The sequence below is a fragment of the Grus americana genome, chromosome 5, assembly GCF_028858705.1.
Source record: "Grus americana isolate bGruAme1 chromosome 5, bGruAme1.mat, whole genome shotgun sequence".
NCBI lineage: Eukaryota > Metazoa > Chordata > Aves > Gruiformes > Gruidae > Grus > Grus americana.
Window position 1 is genome coordinate 11,394,925 of NC_072856.1, and position 16,823 is coordinate 11,411,747.

At 39.5% G+C, this 16,823-nt stretch overlaps 1 protein-coding gene across 6 annotated transcripts in view; it reads right to left on the bottom strand.

Moving 5' to 3' along the window:
* USP47 (ubiquitin specific peptidase 47) overlaps positions 1-16,185 on the bottom strand; it is a 56,829-nt gene extending 40,644 nt beyond the window's left edge. For 2 of the 6 annotated variants that reach the window (XM_054827874.1, XM_054827871.1), the window contains exons 1-2: positions 16,008-16,184; positions 1,557-1,616 (exon numbers count right to left, since the gene is read on the bottom strand). In XM_054827874.1, the coding sequence (XP_054683849.1) occupies positions 1,557-1,616; positions 16,008-16,046 (99 nt within the window). In that variant the 5' untranslated portion in view covers positions 16,047-16,184. Of the gene's footprint in view, positions 1-1,556; positions 1,617-16,007 lie in introns of all 6 variants that reach the window. The other 4 variants (XM_054827876.1, XM_054827875.1, XM_054827873.1 and 1 more) reach the window with 3 other exon arrangements.
* Positions 16,186-16,823: the final 638 nt, after the last annotated feature.

A 16,823-nucleotide genomic window follows, 5' to 3' on the forward strand; every position in this document is an offset into this window, starting at 1 on the left:
TCAAAAAGATTCAAGGCACTATTTCCAGCAAATCTGCAACACTTCATCTTCATACATTTATTCTTTACTGGAGAATTTTAGGTTTATGAACTACTTTCCAAGAAAAACTTTCCAGACAAAACTATTCCTGAAACATGAACCACACATTAGGAAGAAAGCACAATTTAGAAGTCAAAGTAATTTTGACATATTATATCCTCACTTTCATCCACAGCACCCACAGAGACACACAGGGCGGTACTTGAGTAGGCTGAAATTAAATTCCACCAGTGATTACTTCTCCTGGGTTCTTTCCTTTAAATTTCCCAGCACAACTTCATTCTTCATTTTTTTGCTAAAGAATAAGCACACAATTTGCCTCATTCATTGTGTGGTTGCAAAAGAGAATGAAGCTCTTTCAGTGGTCTACTTTCTTGATTTTTCTGGAAAAGATGAGCAACAGCTAAAACCCAACAAACTCGTAAGATCAACCTACACTTATGATCCAGATTCCCCAGCAATGGTAGACACTTGCTCTGGGTGGAAGCCCACTCTCCTCTGTAGAACAGTGCAGAGAGGTTGAGGCATTTGCTACTATTCATTCAGCTTAATCTAGGAAAATGTCAGTTAACTCAGATTTAATGATTCCCACAGTAATTTAGTACTGATCCTACAACTTGACCTGCTACTGTATATGTCAGGAATACAAGTTCACCACTGAAGACTCAATTCCTTGTTGTCCTACTGCCTTTACATAACCAACACCTTAATTCCCCTCCCTTCTACACAAGATCAAACTCATCCTACTCACACTTTCCGACTATCTTTGATAGTGAATCAGTTGTGACTTACACTGGAGTTGCTACTGAAAATAGGCACAGTATCTGATGGATGGAAATAACATTATGCAAACAAATTACAGAAGATTACAGAAGATGCGCTGGTTCAGTTGCTGAACGTTCCATGCAGACAAATCCTCTCTTCCTTGTTCAGAGATGCAATTCTGACAGTGAACTGGTTTAACTCGGGGTTAGTATAGCAAAGGATATTAAGCCATCATTTGTGCTGCCACTGCTTCAAGTTGTTCATAGTAAATAAAGAAAAAACCCTCAGACCAACTCTATTCATGGCAAGCATTCACATATACCATCTGAACTATCAGACAACAACGCAAACATCTTGTGGCTACTATGAAAATAGTATAAAAGGCAATACTGGCCAGCAATAGGTCTCAACTGTTTTGACAGGCTGTTATCAAACTGCGTCCACAAAGTAAACACAAAACTTAATTTTAATCATTACATAATCTGATATTATGACAGCTACACAATTACATTTTTTATGAAAAGCTACAGCAGGCCAAAAACCCACACACCAGTGTAACAGCATATAAACACATACTCAGTTTGAAGGTTCTCCTATTAAGACTGCATTTAATACGTATATAATCTTTGTATTCAAGAACATGCAGACAAAATTCAATAGCTCATGCTCATGTTAAGAAACAAAAGCTACAGCATCATGCTTTTACTATTTATCTTGGTTATCATTTTATAAGGTTGCTTTCATCTGTCTACCTGTGAAAATTTCTTCTTCATTTCAGCAAAGATACTTTGTCTGCAACTCCAAAACATATCCTATAGTGTATAAAAACAAAATTAACAAGTCATAATTCTTTAACATAGTACATTGACTTTTTTTATAAAGTCAGTTTTATACTATAAGTAAATGATTGTTACCGAGTTCCAAACCACAATTCACAGAATAACTTTAAAAGGAATAGCCTCTAAATACTGTAACAAGTTGTCTATTAGCATGACATTCAGCACACACTATTTTAACATTTAAATTACCATAAAGTGTTACATAAAATGTTAGTTAAGTTGTAATACACAACAGACTACATTTCATAAAGTAAAAAATACAGGAAGTGGATAAGAAAATGTAAACAGCTCAAGATATAAATTCATACTAACAAATTCCTTCATTAAATTAAAAAAAGCCCTCCAGACATAGGTAAATGTTTTACCTCAAATGGCTCGAGTGCAAGATTAGCATATAACCCTGTAATTCCTTTTATTACTGCATTTATAAATTATGAAGCTATCCAGTTTCATATGAAACTGTTCCTTCATCCCTAAATTATTTCCTGTAGGAAAGTTTTTTATGAAAATGAACTCATTTTGAAGTATTCAGCTGAAAGTAACAGAGAGATGAAGTTCCTGACTTTTCTTATTCCCACTGCTCTTAAAGAAAGCCTGCCTTAGTATCGCTGTTGTACCAAAAATGCAACAATAAACATCACCTGTACAGAACTGTTTTCTGAGTATGGACAAACATCAAATTAACTGGTTTCTGAATCTGAGGCATAGTGCTTTATTTTTCCAGGAAGGAAAATCAGGAAGTGAGAATGAGGACACTGATAACATCATTGCTCTTTTCCAAATTTCTTCAACTGCACCCTCAGTCAAGATTATCAAAACACAGAATACTAACATAATCTTTACTGACGTGCCCTATTTGCCCCACCAGCCCCACCAAATGACTTACAAAAATAGCCCAAATTAGAGCACTGCATTTAACTTCTCAGCAGGATGACACATGAGGCAAGATTTCTTTCCTTGCCTACAGAGAACTGAAATTATAGTTCTGAAGTCTTAATAATCCAAGATTAGTAGTTGTATCTAGCAATTGTTGTCTTTACGCATCAGTTTTTAATTTCAGATTTAACAGATGTTTTAAAAAAATTAAAAAACCCAGAAAAAAACCCCACCAGAGTTTAAATGTTTTGTCGCTTACTAGTTTTACCTACTCTCAACTGAAAGTTACATACATTTTGCTGAAGTGACTTAAAGGCTAATAGAGTCCCCAAAGCCCAGTTTTGAAACTGCTGATTTATAATGATAATCATCAGTATATTGTCCTGTGCTGAAGAGTTGAGTCTTTCAATTTTCCTCCCAATCCATGTCTCCAAAGAGCTCTTACTTCAGCCTGAATTCCTTTTCTCCAGAGAGGGGCAAGTTAAGTCCAGTATACACAGGGCATGTGTAATTTTTTAGTGTGCTATTTTACCTGGTGTGTGCAGTGGAGGGGGGGCGGGGGGACAGGACACACAGACTCCAAGCATTGCCTGAATCAGACAGAAATATCTACAGGTTGCTTCTTTTATAAGAATGCTCTAATGCTGGGTTCTCAGCTCTTGATTTCTCAGTAAAGGACTGCTGGAAGATTTTCAAGACTTATTTCATTCTAAAAAATTCTGAATGGCAAAAATTGATTTTCAATATTCCACGTAACACAAATCAAATTTACAAATTATACTGTTTATACTATGTTCAGGAATTTCAGAAGTAACTAAGAGCCTTCAGCTGCTCTGACAAATTGCAAAATCACACAGATGTGTCAATCCTTCAAATGCAGCATTCCCCACTTTTCAATTATTCACGCTACCACTCTGAATATATTTTATACTAATCCCTAGTTCAATTCTACATTTTACAGAAAAGCTCATTTCACCATGGAAATTTGTGCTTTAAAGCAAACATGCAATCAACACACAGGTCTGACATGTGGACATTCTAGAGCACCATTCTACATAAGCATTTACCCCATGTACCTTTCTAAAAAAAATCTTGTCTTTTTTACGTGAAAGATCTGCATCTGGAAGTTGCATGGCATAAAGCATATCGTAGCACCGAAGTAATTCAAGCTGTAATTCTGTATATACTAACAAAGGAAGCATGGGTATGAGTGCCATCTGCAAGACTGAGACATTAGCTTTGACCATATAGGTCCTGTATTTGTCAAAAATAGAGGAACAAAAAAATTACTGTGTTACTAAATCTGTCAAAACAATATTTAAATGTAAAACTGTAGTGGTTTTAACACTGCATTTAGATGGGGCTTGCTATTTTTCAGCTTTGAACCACTGAGTTCATTAATATTCTATAGCAGCATTTTACTAACCTTATGAGGACCAACCAATATAAATACATACTATTTTTCAAATGACAAAGATTCTCACAACATTTTAATTCCTGTTTCAGTTCTTTTAAAAAAATTATTTTCAGAGATTGAAAACTCAAACTTCATGTAGATTCTACCCAATGTTTCCAAGTTCCAATATTTCCAATAGGCAAAAATATTGACAGCATGAATCAGTAAGTAAAATCACAAGTTTCAGGTCAAGAGTTAAATAACAGATGTGTGATGTTTGCCAAGTTAATGGCCTATTGAGACTTAAAGTGATCACCAGTAGAGAAGTTCCTACATTTCCACACCCTATAAATAATTCTCACAAATCACTGCAATAGAGGAAATAAAGAGATCGGTAGCGAGTGGCAATGGCAGACATCGTGCTTACATTCACAAAATGACTTGGATGATTAAGCCTAAGACAGCAATTCCCAAACTTCATGTAGCTTCAGCAACTTAAGATGCCCCTATGAAATGTACACAAGTGACTACTGCCTATGACGTTACTGCTGGTCAAACTTTACAGTGTACATTCCAAGTTTGTGTAACTGATCAGGTGCGCACTTCCAGCAATTACAGGTATAAAAATGAAATTCGGTAGCTTTAGTCACAAAAAAGTGACTTCTCATTTTACATCTCAAGTATCATCACATAGAAACATTCAGACATTAATTACAGTTCAACTGAGCAGAAGTTTGTTTCAACTCTCAGCAATGACAAATTCCTACCAGATCAGCTCCACAACCATATTTCAGGAATTCCTTCACCTATTCCAACTCACTGAACATCACACTGGATACAGGCTGACAGCATTGCATTCTGCACAAAATGTGAAGACCAAAGCTCTTTCAAATATATAGCAAGTAAGGGGAGAATAATCAGAGAGCTAGGTTACTGTCTCCACTCTAAAAATTCTTTACCCTGTGCATTTTGAACTACGGTCTTCAGAAAGTCCTTACAGACCACAACTCCCTTCTCCCTGCAATCAGGCTAGTCATGCTCCATGCTTTTCCCAGCTCCAAAAAAAAAGCTTTTTCAAAGGCCAGCTTCCTTGATATAGCCAGGTGAGCAGGTCACTCCTCTGGCAAGTAAAAAAAGGGACAGTAAAGGTCCTCGGAATGAGCAGGTGGTCTCCATCACTTTGGACAGTGCTGTAGTTATTAAACTACTGAAAAGAGAAATCAGACTCACATTTGGCTTTATTTTAGAGGGAAGAAGTAACTTTTTTTTTTAAAAAAATACCCTAATTCTGTCAGAGCATTACAAGTTGTTCCTCAACACAGGTGCCTCACTGCAGCCAAGTTTGAGTTAATGAGGGAACAGTGCTCTTAGAATTCTGTTACAAATGCCTGAACCAAAACATATTTTACAAAGAAGTATTTCATAGTACACTTGTGGCAACCTGAGTACACTTCTAAACACTGATCTCAGGAGGTCTCAAACAGAATCATTTTGAGCTGTTAACTTGATATATCTCATGTTGGAATGTTTCCCAAGGCAAAATAATCCTGGACAACCTTTAGACACAAGCACTTAATTTTGAATCTGGTTGATTGACTTTGTGATATCAAGTTTGTGAGTACCTGAATAACATTTTATCCTCAACTTGAAATTCTTCATTACACCTGGAGAAACTTCAGGCAAAATCCAACAACTGTGCTTTGAAGCTAGTGAAACTAAACAGAGGTTTTCTGTCCCATTACTAGTGAGGAAAAAATTACTTCACACTGAGTCTAAAATACCATCCACAATCAAGAATATATACCCTGATTCTGACAGCTTTCCTAATTATTGAACCTCCCTTTTTTTTTCTCCAGGATGGGATATCAAGGAATCACAAGACTTAGGGAAGCCTTTTCAGTCTACCCTCTTGACTAGGAACACAACTGGAACATAGGAAGGAAAACTACTAAAAGGGTGCGTACTGGGCCTGGCTGGGGTAGAGGTAATTTTCTGTGTTGTTTTAGATTTGTGACTGAAAAAATACTGATAACACAATAATGTTTTAACTCTCACTGAACAGCGTTCACACAGCATCAAGGCCTTCCCCAATTCTTACTCTGCCTCCACCCAGTGGATAGATTAGGGGGGTGAACAGGAGGCTGGGAGGAGACACAACCAGGCAGATGACCCATACTAACCACAGAGACATTCCATGCCATGTAACACCACGCTCAGCAAAAGGGAAAAGAGGGGGTGCAGGTAGGTTCCATCTTTACTTGGGAATTGGCTGGGCACTGGTCTGCCCATAGGACATGGTGAGTGATTGCCTTTGCATCCCTTGTTTTGTTCTGGGTTTTTCTCCCTCTTCTCTTCCACTTCTTTCACTTATAAAACATTTTTATCTTGACCTCCAAGTTTTCTTGCTTTTACTCTCCCTTTCTTCTTCCTCTGTCCCACTGGGGGTGGGAAGTGAGCAAGCAGCTGCAGGCTGCTCAGCTACCAATCAGGGCTAACACACAACAGGGTGATTTAAAGAAATAATCTTGAAAGTGATATCATTATTGGTTTAATTTAGCATAACTGGTATGTGACTTTACTTTTTTGTTTGTGTTTTTATCCTCATTGCTTATCAACTTTTAATACATATCTACCACTGCTGGATCACAAAGATTTCAAACAACTTTCCCATCCCTACGATTAGTTAGAGAGACTTCAAAGACAGTGCAAGGAAAGGAGAGTCAAAAATTGACAAAATATTTTAGAAAATTAATAGAGTAGAAATCTGGGACTCTCAAAACACATACAGGCTAGCCCACTTATGATCCCCATTACAAAGCCTGAACTCCGATTTCAACCTCATGAACCCTAATCTATTTCAGTTCAAACAAGCTGCTTCACTCTTTCACTTAAAAACATTTGCAGCATTGTGTCCTTGGTTATACCATTTCCCTCGACTTCAATCTATGGTATTTAGCTATGCTTTCCTCTCATAGTATTTGATATACTTTAAAAGAATGAAATTGATGCCTGCATGAAATACCTCATTAAGACCACTGCGAGTAAAAAATAATTATGGTAGCCCTATACAATAATATGAACTTACCCATCTATTTTGGAAACTTAACACATAAGACTTTGCTGAATTTACAGTGCACTAAAACACATCACATGTATATGGCAGCCTAAAAGCTTCAAACACAGCAACACTTCATTTATACAAGAAGTTAAGTCTTGAATAGCTGCAACTGCTGCCAGAAGAAGCAGTCTTGTTCCCACCTGCTTATTTCCACCCCCATGCCATCCCCTTTCTTGTGCTGGTACAAATGGTCATGTAGCTACATGTTGAGCAGGCTCAGATAGCTAATCCTTCTTAAAATTAATAATTTCTGGTTGATTTTTCAGTGGGTTAGCTTCAACCTGAGTCAGCTCTCTAGCTTCTCAACAGAATCCTTAACTCTCCTGGAAAAGGATCGAGTGATATAATGGTACCAGCAGAGCAGTAGTAGCAGTATTTTAAATATATGTATTATATGTAATACTAAATACCAACACCACCTGGGCATACTGCAAGTTTCTTTGGTATTCTGAAAGATTGAAATGACACACTCCATCCCTAGGCATGAGTCTCTCTAAATGCCAGTGCTGCTCACAGGACAAGAGGAGTAACTCCCCCTTCCATCCTGAATGGCCTAGAAGAGCAAAAAGCATCATTACTGCAGCCATGCTATCGCTTTCGCTTTCACCCCATGCTCACTGTGTTTTCCAGCCTGCTGTAGATACAGGGTAACTGCTGGGGATTATGGAAGAAGGCTGGAGCCATACTGAGACTAATGGCTCTGGCTAAGTGAACCCTAAGGATGCCTTCCTGTGGTGGATGACCCAACACAGAAAGGAGAAGAGGTACAAGACAAAATTCTGTAGCAAGGCCTCTGCGACCTTGTTCCTTTTGGAAAAAGGGGGTACGTTTTACTCTCTTTGCCTCATGTAGATTATGGATTCATTTGTTGTTTTCAAAGACAGTCTCCTAAAAATGCTTCTCTAGTAACAAAATTTTAATTAAAAAAATTAACAAAAGTGTTTGCCACCTCACTGAAACAAAATTGCATGCCAATAGACAAATTATTCTTGTAATACATACACCCTTCAAAGTCTAATACTTCCAATTTTCTAAACGTGTGCAAAAATAACACTGCACCTCAGAAATAAAGAGTATTTGAATATGAAGTTAGCATTTACCTTTGAGAGTTTGTTCCTACTATTGTGGATTATTGGGTCATTTGTAAAAAGCATTTATGAAAGACTAGAAATGACAACCAGAAAAAGTTGATATGGGGCCAGAGATAAGTACATGTATCTAGGGGGTTCAAAAGGCTATAGAAAAGGATATGGGGGGAAGGCATGTGTCTGGGGACAGCTGAACAAGAGATGAAAACATCTACTTTTCAGTTCTATAGAGGCTATTTTCCATCTAAGTTCTGTATTTCAAAAGACTTTAAACATGTCTCAAGAATGTTTTGAGGAAACAGTCATCTTATGCTTATCTCCTAATGGTCTTTTAAACATGGTAAATTAAGGTGATTCGAGATTAATTACTTCCCTTAAAAGTCATAGCAATTGTCAGTAAGGAAAGAGTACAAATATTTCCTGGTCATGCCTACAGTCACACAAGAACTCTAACAAAGTTTCCTGTTACTAAATTAAGGAAATGAAGAGGTAACAAAGAATACATCCAAAGTAGTAACAGACTTTTAAAATCTTAAATAATTTTCTCTTAGCCACTGGACATTTTGAGTATTTCACACTCTTCTTAAAGGTTATAATTTCAACTGATTGTATTTTCTTTCATCCTATGACCCTGAATTGTTTAATTTCCAAGGGTTTTTGTAACCAGACTAATTGTGATAATTAAATGTAAATTAAATTCTATATATTTGCAAACTGTCACCTTCTATACATTCATTAAATACAAACTTTACATTCAGATCTGAAATAGCCTAATCTTTTGTTTGCATCTTATCTCCACCTCCTTAATCACCATGCTCCTTGTTTTTCCTTCAAAAAAATCTGAAAAAGGGGGTGCAAGAACATCACAAGATACTTATTACACTTTTATATATTAACCTGTAATCACAATCATTTGTTTCCTATGGAGAGTCACGGAAACAGTGGATATGCTTTTATACTTGCTCTCCATTCCTTCAACTACAGAACTACCATGAATTTTATTGAAACTTTTTCCTATGCTGCTAATATTCTAAAGGACTTTCTGCTGGACTGAGTTACAAATGCAACATTAGCATAAAAACAAATTAGAGTCTGAGCAAAAATAATGTTATCTCTTTAAACAATTTTGAAATGAAGGTTTACTTCACTACAAAATCACCAACAGACATGTATGCTAAAAAATGAAATTTTTGTACAGTTTAGAGATTAAAAGATGTGAATACAGGGATAATTTTTAACTCTTTAATAGCTCTCTAATATTTAACTGTCCACCTGGTGCTGGGGAAGGATAAAGAGAAGCTAAATAGCAAGGTGGGTCAGCAGGGATTCTTTGTGTAGTTCTCTAGCAATATTGTACAGAATGAAGGATAATAATTAAGAAAGTAAGCACCCATGAAGCATGGGCATAAACTACCTGCTACCACTACCACAAAGGGCTTCAGGGAGAACATGGAACTCTGACACACAATGTCGCCATAGAAGGTGTAGATACAATGTATGTATGAGGAAGGACCTAGATGATTTTTTCCATATATTAACTGATGAAAATACTTTATTTACAAAAAACAGGCACTGCAAGTTGTTATATCTGCTATTTTTTTCTTTTCCTTCAGTCATTTTTACTGATCTGAACACAATACCTATGCAAATCAATAAACATATCTGCCTTCCATTCATTTAGCTCCTGCAGTACTCTGCCAGACTTCTTCAAAAAACACTATTTACATCTGTTTTCAGATATTATTTACAGTGAAAACTTTCACAGTATATCAAGTATATTTCTCACACAGCTTCAAAATTACAGCATTCATCAATCCTATGGAATTCATACATGCTTTCTCATGTTACTTAAAAGGCCTTCATCACATGCAGTTATTGAGAAGATATACCTGAACTGCAGCACGATAACCAGTTCTAAGCTATTCACAGAACTACCTATCTAAAAATAATCTGTTGTCATTTTTCAGAAGCACCTAAAGCATCCCCGTGGTCACAATCTCCAAGACTAAATTCAATCAAGTGATTTTTACCAATGTTTCCCCTTAATTTTTTAGAACATGGCCAGCATGTCCTTTTTAGAACTTATTTTATCTGCCAATGCTGTGCAAGACCATTTGTTCAGTGCAAGCTGATTATATGCCCAACGTTGCGAAAAGCAGAGAAAATACTACACACTTCAGTGACTGAAACTGTTATCAAGTTGGTTGTCATTTTATCAGAAGCTTACAAAAATTTTTTTAAAAACATACTAGTATTTTCAATTATCAGTTCTTTAGTTATAGTGGCATTATTTTGAGAATACTTTGTTCAATACAAGAAAATTAAAATGCTCAAGAGGCAGCTCACCTCAACGTATACCATATTAATTCTCAGAGGGATAAAATGTAAAATACCAGCTTTAAGTGTTCACAAAAGAAATAAAAAACTTTTTCAAACTGAATAAAAAGGCTGAATATATTTATGTAACTCAATCACTCAATTTGCTAGAGACATAACTTTCACACTTAGTTTCTTACATAAACCCCAATATATTTTCAAATATAACAAGTAGAACTGTGACTGGATATATGAACATTTGTTCATATTTTAGTGCATTACTGTACCAAGTTTAGTGTACTGGGAGAAAGGTTTAAAATAATACCTTCCCCTCCTTCCTCTCCTCCCCCAGTTTAATTCTGACAAGACTACAACATGCAAGTCAAAGTAATACAAAGTCAAGGTATGGGTCTATTTCAGTAAGCGTCTGCAAGTTCTAATCTTATATTAATATCAATGCATTCTATCAGCAAAAGAAAGTTGGATAATAATGACTTTCATCAGTATTTGTGTAGTAGGAAAATTCATATTTTAAAACTATGACACAAGGCCACACTGCTCTAAATCCACAGGTGCTTAGGTTTTAAAAACAGAAAATAGAATTAGCAGACTTTATTTAAAAATGGCAACAAAAAGAACTAGACACTTTTTCACTGTATACTGAAATTCTGAGGTCAAGAAAGACAGTATAAATGTAACACTGACAGATCTTTAAAATACTCTCTGCCACCAAATAACTACTTCACATCTTAGGAAAAAGTTCATTACTAGTTTGAGGAAACAGGGCACAGCTGAACAAAAAATTTTAAGGATTGTACTTATACCACTGTACTTATTTGATTTAGCAACTTTAATCACCAGTGACCCATAAAACACTAGAGAAAACTGCATTTCTTGTTTGTGGTGATGTTCAAAATGTATTACCACAGAAAAAAAAATTTAAAAATTAAAGTGGTATGTTATTTAGTTGTCAGATTATTCTACTGAGTAATAACTTTAGCTAGCAGCATTTAAAGACTGAAGTAGTTGGTACCTCTTAGGCAAAAACTTTTCATCAGATGATCTCGAGAGATAATTATCCTAATCATCTTTCTTACACTCCAGATTAAATACCCAGATGTATATAGCAAGGGAAACCAAGCTGTGACTGAGAAATCCAGTGGCTGAACTTAGCAGGGAAAGATCTTGCCTTCTTCTCTCATGCCTTATTCACCAAACTAAATTACTACCTGGATATCATTCATAAAGTGTCTGTTTGCAAGAACAAATGACTTAGTGAAATTTTGTGTGGATTTTCTGTTTGTTTCTTAAATTTGACTTCCAGAGTGTCTGCTCAGTCAATGAAGTAGTTAGTTTCTCTATTTGTCAGAATCATACCTTTATGTTTTACAACGGAGCACACCAGAAGCAGGAAAACCTGATATATTACACAAGCCATAACCAATTGTAGAATCTCTTAATACACAGGCATGAAAGAAGGATGGCACCAGTACTGAAAAGAACAGCATCCCTTTACTAAACAGAATTGCAAAATATCTTAATCAGATTCCTGCTCTTCTAATGAAGAGGTTAAGGCAATACCCACCAAGAAACATATTTTATTTGTTCAATGCAGAAGATTAAAATGGATTCGTTACTGTAGGGATGAAAAGACTCACATTAGTTAGCCAAGAACTCACACTACCTTCTTTAATGGCAGCAGGTACAAAGCATATATATATATATTTATTCTGACAGGTGTACTTTGGATAGTTCATGCTGGAACATGTTGAGAAAGTATCAGTGCAGCACTCAATTAGTAGCACAGACACTTCACCTCATAGTAGAACATATTTTTTATATTCTGACCAATTCTTTTTATATTCTGACCGATTCTGGGCAATATTCACTAAGTTCTGATGCATCTTGATTTTCAAGAAAAGCCTTAGTAAAGTTTACTTACATTACCAGTAAACAAACACATGCATCTAACTTTCTCAACTGTGTGGATTAGAATATTTTATTATTTTCTATTTGAGGTAGATGTGCCCAAAGTAAGTTTCAGGTCTACTTTTTACCTCAGAAACCCTGAAAGCTGTATAAGTGTCTTCCTTTCTAATAGCACCATTGTCTACTTATTTCCATTATTATCTTACTTATACTATTCCCCCTTCCCTCCCCAGGAGGGGAGTCTAGTTTAACTAGACTCACAGGGAAAAAACTTACACCTAATAACAACGCAATTTTTAAAGAACATGCTTAGTATTTACTACCAGGGTGTAGTAATGTCCTGTATGGTACTCAAGGCCTTCTGTATTATTGGATATAAAAGATAACTAAACTGAATGACTTATCTTTCAGATGAAGAGAGAAAAGTGAGGACTGGAAGGAAAAGGAACATGGACCAGTTCACACTGAACCCCAGAGCTAGCGAACAGGGATTCTCATTGCCCCCACCATAAGGAATTACTGGTCACACAATTACAGGAACAGTTGGGAAAGCGTTAGGCAGTGGCAGGGATGCAAGAACAAATTTACTAAATGCCTGTATAACTTGGGCAAAAATCTTAATATAGAAAGAAATCCCAACACTGGGTTATGAGAAAATGCTTTAATACATCTGTTCCAAATGAAAAAGAACTTCATGCCAAAGTTAGGAGCAACAGAAAATAACAAGGCACTGACTAGCTGTGCTTTAGAGATGTACCTGAACCTATGCAATGTCCAAAAGAAAAATTTTCATGAGACTAATAAAAGATATTCTAAGTGCAGCAGTGAACTACTAGTATTTTGTATCCATGAAAACATGCTATTACTCTTTACAAAAGCTAATGAAAAAATCATGCAATATACTGTCAGCATACATAGATATATACAAACACAAATTGAAGACTTACAAACAACCTAATACCCATCTCTCCATTCTTAAAACAGAGGCTGTTAGTGTTATAGATACCTCCTACTACCATATCTACCATGGCATCCCATAAGCTTGTAGACAAGAACCAAAACCCTTTTCCCATCCACTCCTTTAGATGATTAGTCATTCCTCAGATTGGCCTAAAGCAAATGACATTATGTTTCTTCTTGCTCTTTTATGCTGGAACGCAAAGGAAAAATATGGCTGTGTACTCATCTTTAGCAGACATTGGTTCACATCCCAGTTTAATCCTTGAAACAGCACAAGACAGTGAGCTATACAAGCAATACCACTCAGCCCACTGGGAAGGGACAAAAAACATGAACCATAATCCTTTATCCACCCCTAAAGGGCAGAACTGCAATTCCAAACGATCTGCTTTCCCTCCAGCTGCTAATAATGGCATAATAGGAATATTTAGAAGGCTGTTGAGAACTCAGAGACCTGGAGAATTCTGCTTACCCATAACTCAGTGTTCTCTGCAATGAGACTATTAATGGATCTCAGAAGGACTTAAAGTGAATGCTGTAGCATAAGATTTGTTAAACTTCCTATCACTGAAATAAAAGTGAGGATATAATGAAAAATGTTGGAAAAGCTGAAGATAAACTTCTGTTACAAACTGTATATATGTATCTCCCGGTAGGCTTAAATAGCTAATCCACTTCATGCCTCGATTTGATTTTTCTTATATTCTGTTCAGGTTTTTTTAGTTACAAAAAGCATAGGGACACAATGAAGAACTTGAGAAAACTAGTTGAGAAAAAGCAACTCACGCTAGCATTATCAATGTACAAAGTTTATAGATTTCACACTGTATGTTTAAGATATCCATATCTATAATAACATGTATTCATCTTCCCTTACCCATACTTCCCCTCTCTACAGATAAAAGTGCATTCAAAATCCTAGTCCAATGAGTCAGTTAAAAATACACATCTGAATCATATGTATATTCTGAATATAACTTTAAAGCCAACAGGGATACTATTAATACATATAACTCAAGAAACAGCCTCAGCTAGCTGCTTTTATTAATCACCTTGTCTGTTCCAGTTAACTACAACTAATGCCACAAGGTTTCTCCTGCCAGTCTCCTTTATCTCTATGTTTGTTTATTTTTAAAATGAAATATTTACGTGTACTAGCTACTATCTTCTATCCCTGGTCGTACATTTTTGGAGATTATTTTTTTAAAGCAAATATTTAAGCACACTAGCTACTACACTCCATCCCTTGTTTGAAGTTTCTAGAGATTTCTCTTTCCTGTAAAAAGGATTTAACACAGTCCTTTAAACCCTAGGATTTTAAGAAAGCAAACAAGAAGTAAATTTTATCTTTGTCCTACATACATCCTATACTTACCTGTACAATTGTAGGCACAAAAATTTGTTTCTAAAATTCAATATTGGTATTTGTTTCACCATTATGCTCAAGGATAACATGTAAGGATCATGCCCTCTTTTTGCTAAACTCTAAAAAAATTTAAGTCCTTGCCTTGCAAAGCTTCCTACAAGACAACATGATGGAACAGGTAGATGTAGCAAACCACTAACATTGGATGAAAAACAACAGCAAGGCTTTGAGTAATTTATCAGAACAGAAAAACTGTCAAAAAAGTTGGCTGAATAGGTAAGCGTAGCTGCTCATGAAAAAGTTTCTGCTAATGCTAGTCTATGAATAACTGTTTCCAAACGTTTCACGCCATCACTCGAAGACTCCTTCCCCTGAACAGTATCGCTCTTACTTGACACGTGTCATTTGCCTATCGCTGCAGGACAGAGGCTTAGCCTTCCTCTTTCACGCAACCTCTTATCTTTAGCCTATGGCCCAAAACAAGTCTTCTCCCTTCCTCCTGCAGCACAGAAGCTATGAGGGGCCCACAATAAAGGAAACTGAATCCACTGCTGAGCCGGGCCACATTTTCCCGGGCACCCACCGCAGGCACTACCGCCCGTTTTCTGCACCGCTCCGTACCGGCGCCAGGGAGGTACGGAGCCGCCCCACAAACTCAGCAGCGGCGCCCGGGCTGCCATTTCGCACGCCGGCCCCTTTCCCCCAACCGGGGACGCCCTCGGGCACTCAGAGACCCGCCTCGCCGGCGAGGCCTACTCTGTCCTCTGCCCCCTCAGCTCAGGGCCCTCATCCCGAGCCGCCGCTCCCCCTCAGCCCAGCGGCAGGCTGCCCTCCCGGAGGACTCCGCACAAGACCTCTGACGCGGGGAGCGGCCCGGCCCGGCCCGCAGCCGAGCGCAGGCGCCGCCGGCCCGGCCCCGCCGCCACGCAGGCCGGCCTCCCTGCATACCGCGACACAGACAGGTGCAACTCTCCGACCGCCTCCGGGGCCTTGCACAGCACAGGCTCGGCCCCGGCCTCCTCCTCCCACAAGAAAAAGCCTCCCCCTTCCCCCCCGCCCCGCGCACGACCATTAACCCCCGGCCCGCTGCCCCGCGGGCCAAGGGCTGCCCGGCCCTCTCACAAAGACGAGCCCTCCCTCCCGCCGGGCCTCGCACCGAGACAGCGAAGCCGAGCCAGGCCAGGCCGGGCCTCTACCGCCCCCCACTCGGCCGGCCCCGGCACGCCGGGCCTCTCGCACGCCGCAGGGACCGCCACCGCCTCCCTCTCCGGCGCCTGACCCAAGGTTCCCCCACCCCGACCCCGCTCTACCTCACCTCTTTGGGGACGAGCTGGTTCTCCTCGCTGGGCACCATGGCCGGTGGCGCGGCGCTGGGCCCGCAGCAGGCTGAGCGTCGTCGTCAGCAGCGGGAGGCGGAGGGACGCCAGAGGCTCATCCTCCTCCCCCGCCACCGCCCCACCAGCCGGCGAGGGCAGCGCCGCAGCCCCCGCCCTCTCCGCCAGCGCCAATCAATGGGGAAAATGGCCGCCGCCGGTCTCGCGAGAGCCGAGCCGACCCGAGACGGCCGGGGCGCGTTTGGCTGCTGCGGTCGCCTTCCCCTCGGCAGCGCGGCCTGCTGTGCGCGGCGGTCGTTGGCGCGTTCCCCCGCCCAGCTGGCCCGGCTGAAGCGCGCAGTTGTCGACTAAGTACGAGGCGGAGAAGCAACGTACAACCCCCCGCAGGCGGCCAGGGTAGAGCCACGATTCCCGTTGTCCCGCCCGTGTCAATGGCGCTCGGCTGTCGCCACCCCCACTCTCACGTTACCCTGCCCCGGAGAGCAGCGGCGGGAAATGTCATCCGCGGGGAGGCCGGCACGGGCCTCAGAGCAGGCCGAGTGCGGGAGGGCGAGCCACCTGTACGCACTGTTTTCTCCTCAGCCTGTCCGTGCCGGTGTGGGGTGTCCCCTCTGCACCGCGGGGCCCCCGGGCTTGCAGCAGGAGAGTGACAAGTAGCTAAAATTGTGTTGCACCAGGTAATTGAGGAAGCAGTGTATCTAGAGGATATTGTCTGCAGGTGTGGGAGAAAGCTTATATGGGCTTCCCGTGGGTGTGGGGGCCTTCCCCCGGTCATAAGAGCAGGCTTGCCAGCTGGG